At 37.0% G+C, this 3518-nt stretch overlaps 1 protein-coding gene across 1 annotated transcript; it reads left to right on the forward strand.

The window, feature by feature from the left end:
• Window positions 1–938, forward strand: LOC145822119 (uncharacterized). The gene is made up of 3 exons (XM_082918717.1): window positions 1–201; window positions 348–428; window positions 486–938. Exons 1-3 carry the CDS (start codon window positions 1–3, stop codon window positions 936–938), a joined length of 735 nt encoding a protein of 244 aa, XP_082774843.1.
• The last annotated feature ends 2580 nt before the right edge of the window (window positions 939–3518 follow it).

Raw genomic sequence — 3518 nt, forward strand, 5'->3', positions numbered from 1 at the left:
ATGCTTGTAAATGACTCTGACTTCTCTGAATCTGGTGATGATTTGAAGATGCTCAAAGCTGTTACTATGGATGAAGAACTACTAGATAATGAGAAAGGATCAAGCTCATGTCGTGATTCTGTTCGAGGTCGTAAAGTTGTTCATCATGACCATATTCAAGGTCATGAAAGGCTTTTTCTCGACTATTTTGTTAAACCGCCTGTATATCTTCCTGAGCTATTTCGAAGGAGAATTCGAATGAAGCATTCACTTTTTTTCGAATTCAAGTTGCAGTAGAAGTGCATGATGCATACTTTCTCCAAAAAAGAAATTGTGCTGAAAAATTTGGTTTGTTTTCTCTTAAGAAGATAATTGTTTCACTTAGGATGCTTGCTTATGGAGTAGCCGCTGATTTTATGGACAAATATGTGAGAATTGGAGAAAGCACTGTAATAGAAAGCTTAAAATAATTTGTTAAAGCAGTTGTTGATATTTTTTCTAATGAGTATTTGAGGTCACCAAACAGTAATGACATCGCTAAACTGCTAGAAGTTTGTGAAATTCGTGGATTTCCTAGGATGTTGGAGAGCATTGATAAATGGAAAAATTGTTTGATTGCAATGAAAGGTATGCATACTAGTCATATTCATGAACCAACAATTATTTTGGAAGTTGTTGCATCATATGATCTTTGGATTTGGCATGCATTTTTTGGATTACCTGGTTCTCATAATGATATCAACATGCTAGAAAGGTCTTTTGTATTCACTGAACTTGCTCAAGGGCGTGCTCCCCCAGTCAATTACACCATCAATGATAATGAACATACAATGAGATATTATCTCGCCGATGGCATATATCCACAATGGTCACCATTTAGGAAAACAATTTCTTCTCCTCAAGGAAATAAGAAAAATAACTTTTTGCTGCAACTCAAGAGGCGACAAGAAAGGATGTAGAGTGTGCATTTGGAGTGTTTCAAGCACGATTTGCAATTGTGCGTCGACCGACACGTTTTTGGAATACTAAAATGCTTAAATATATTAAGAAGATGTGCATAATTCTACATAATATGATCATTGAGGATGAGCGGGATGACAATGGAGTAAAAGACTTCAATTATGATCAAATCGATGACAGTCCCCATGTAACGGTGTTACATGAGAGAACTACTGAACTTATGGAATTCATTCAATGTCATCATAACATTAGAGACAGGCAAACACATTCTCATCTTCAATCGGACCTTGTCGAACACTTGTGGCAATTACATAGCGAGTCGGAAAAGCTTTGTATTTGAAGTTTCATTTTATGTAGTATGTTATTAGTTTTGAGTGTAATCGCTATATGCTTTTGATTTATGTGTAATTTTATAATTCTTTATGCCTTTTAATTTTATGGTTTTCATTTTAATTATTTCTTTTGTGATAAACCTTCCATATGATCAATAAATTGTTTATGAAGATCAGCTATTTAAATGTCAAGATATCTATCAGTAGCATTACCAATATTCTCTGTAGTGATGTGGTTCGATATACAATATACAACATTTCTTATTTTAAAAACTTTGTTAATTCTTACTACATTTACTGTTAACCACTGATTTTTAAAAGATAATAAATAATAAATCATCAGCAGTTAAGTTATAATTTTTAGTCTCTTCTGGATCCACAAGATTCAATAAAGTATCTTTTAATTCTCTTTGCTAATATCTGTCTAGAATTGGTACAAAGAGAACTAGAAAATCACAAATCCCTCCTGGACATATGACTTTTTACACCTTAAACTTGATCTAATTAACATATCATCTCTCTACTATTGAAAATATAAACTTAAGACCAAAACAAAACTTTAGGTCCCGACCAAAACAAAACTTTAGGTCCCAACCAACACTTTAAAGCCCCTACCAAGACTGGATTTGATTAACCGAACCCTCGAGAGAAAAAGCATCATGAAGAACATAGCAAGCAATTTCCCACATATATAGTATTACGTATATTACTTACAGATTACATTTTCAAAATAGAAACTTAAATTTTCCTTTAACTTCAGCACCTAATTAAGCAAGCAAAATAAAAGTTCAAGTGATAATGCAGAGTAAAGAGGACATTAGAGGTTGCACATGCACCAATCATAGAGAGTTTTTCATGTCATCCTCCAATAGAAAGCATAGCAAATGCCCAAGGCTCATGTTTCAACTAGCAGAACCAAAAGCAATACCATATATCAAGTTTCTAGCCTACTAATTGGGTACAATTTACAATATCTATTCCAACAAAAATTACAACAAACATATGGTGTACAATACAAATACATAGTATTTCCTCTTTTACAAGTTGTCACAACCCAAACTCGCCCCTATAAGTTTAGTGTCGTAACCAGCCAGTAATCCTTGGATTACCAAGGGCCTCTTAACTTAATAATATATAAATAGGGGTGTAGACACCCCATTTTTGACCGACCTTAAGACTCAGACGTCACCAAATGAGCGCTCGGTGATGTTACATATTGTGCCCTTTCAGAAGTTTCAGAGTCTCGGCTACGAGCCTTGCCTCTGGATTTCCGGGCTCTTTCGTGTCTTGCTTCGGTTTGCGAATCAGGCCCCGTTTTCTCTGTTTTCTCTTCCCGAAGGAAGGGAGAGGTCTCGTAGATCATCTCTCAGTGGCCGTAGGCTACGTTTCGTGGTCATAGGCCATTTTTCCCGTTTGGAGCCCGGTTTCTGGTTTTTCGGAGTCGACGGTCGCGTGCCTCGGTTCGGGACCGCTTAACCACCTCCGTTTGCTCTGGTTTTTGGTATACACCCCATCACCATCCATTCCAACAACTTGGAGCTGTTTTTCAGAGCTTAGGAGCACCATTTCTCAGACCAAGACCTGCTGGTACATTGGTCTTCAAGGGTAAGCTTCTTTTCCCTCTTTTTTGTTCCTATATTGCTCTATATCTAAGCCTTGCTTGCAAGAATTTATGGGCTCCGACCCAAACTGTAAATAGTCATATTTTGAGCTCATTTTCATGTTTGATTAAGGACCTTTTGCTGTTTGAGAACTCCAGCTACCACTTGCTTCTTTAACTCTCTTTTAGGCCTATTTTTGCATGTTATTTTAGGCATACTTGTGTTTATTTTCTTGGCTTTTCATAAACTACAAAGTGTCTTGTTTTGATCTCCTCTTCAATTTTGTTGAAGGGCTCTCTTCGGTTTGAGATCTCATACTATCACTTGCCTCTTTAACTCCCTTTTAGGCCTATTTTGGGGGGAAATTTGAATTTCATTTCCCCCCCTTTTTTCTCCACTTCTCCCTCTATAAAACCAGACCCTCAAGATCTGTTTTGGAGGGCTACAAAAAATTGTTTGAAGCATTATACACACAACCTCCCTCTCCCTCTCTTCCAAGCTCCAAAACCCTTTGTTCTTGGACCATTTTTACACTACAACCCATAGCACCACTCCTCCTCACTCCATACCAGAAGCTCGGAGGCCATTTCCAGAGGCAAAGAGCACCTTTCCTTGGTTCAAGAGTTGTCAAAGATATAGGCTACAA

The sequence above is a fragment of the Camellia sinensis genome, chromosome 3 (genome assembly GCF_055761805.1).
Source record: "Camellia sinensis isolate YWXY chromosome 3, ASM5576180v1, whole genome shotgun sequence".
NCBI classification, from domain to species: domain Eukaryota; kingdom Viridiplantae; phylum Streptophyta; class Magnoliopsida; order Ericales; family Theaceae; genus Camellia; species Camellia sinensis.

Excerpts from the sequence above, each read along its gene's own strand:
- LOC145822119 (XM_082918717.1), top strand. The coding sequence starts at position 1 with ATGCTTGTAAATGACTCTGACTTCTCTGAATCTGGTGATGATTTGAAG. Across the intron at positions 202-347 it reads ACTATTTTGTTAAACCGCCT|ATAATTGTTTCACTTAGGAT; the intron begins GTATATCTTCCT and ends TCTCTTAAGAAG. Across the intron at positions 429-485 it reads TGAGAATTGGAGAAAGCACT|TATTTGAGGTCACCAAACAG; the intron begins GTAATAGAAAGC and ends TTTTCTAATGAG.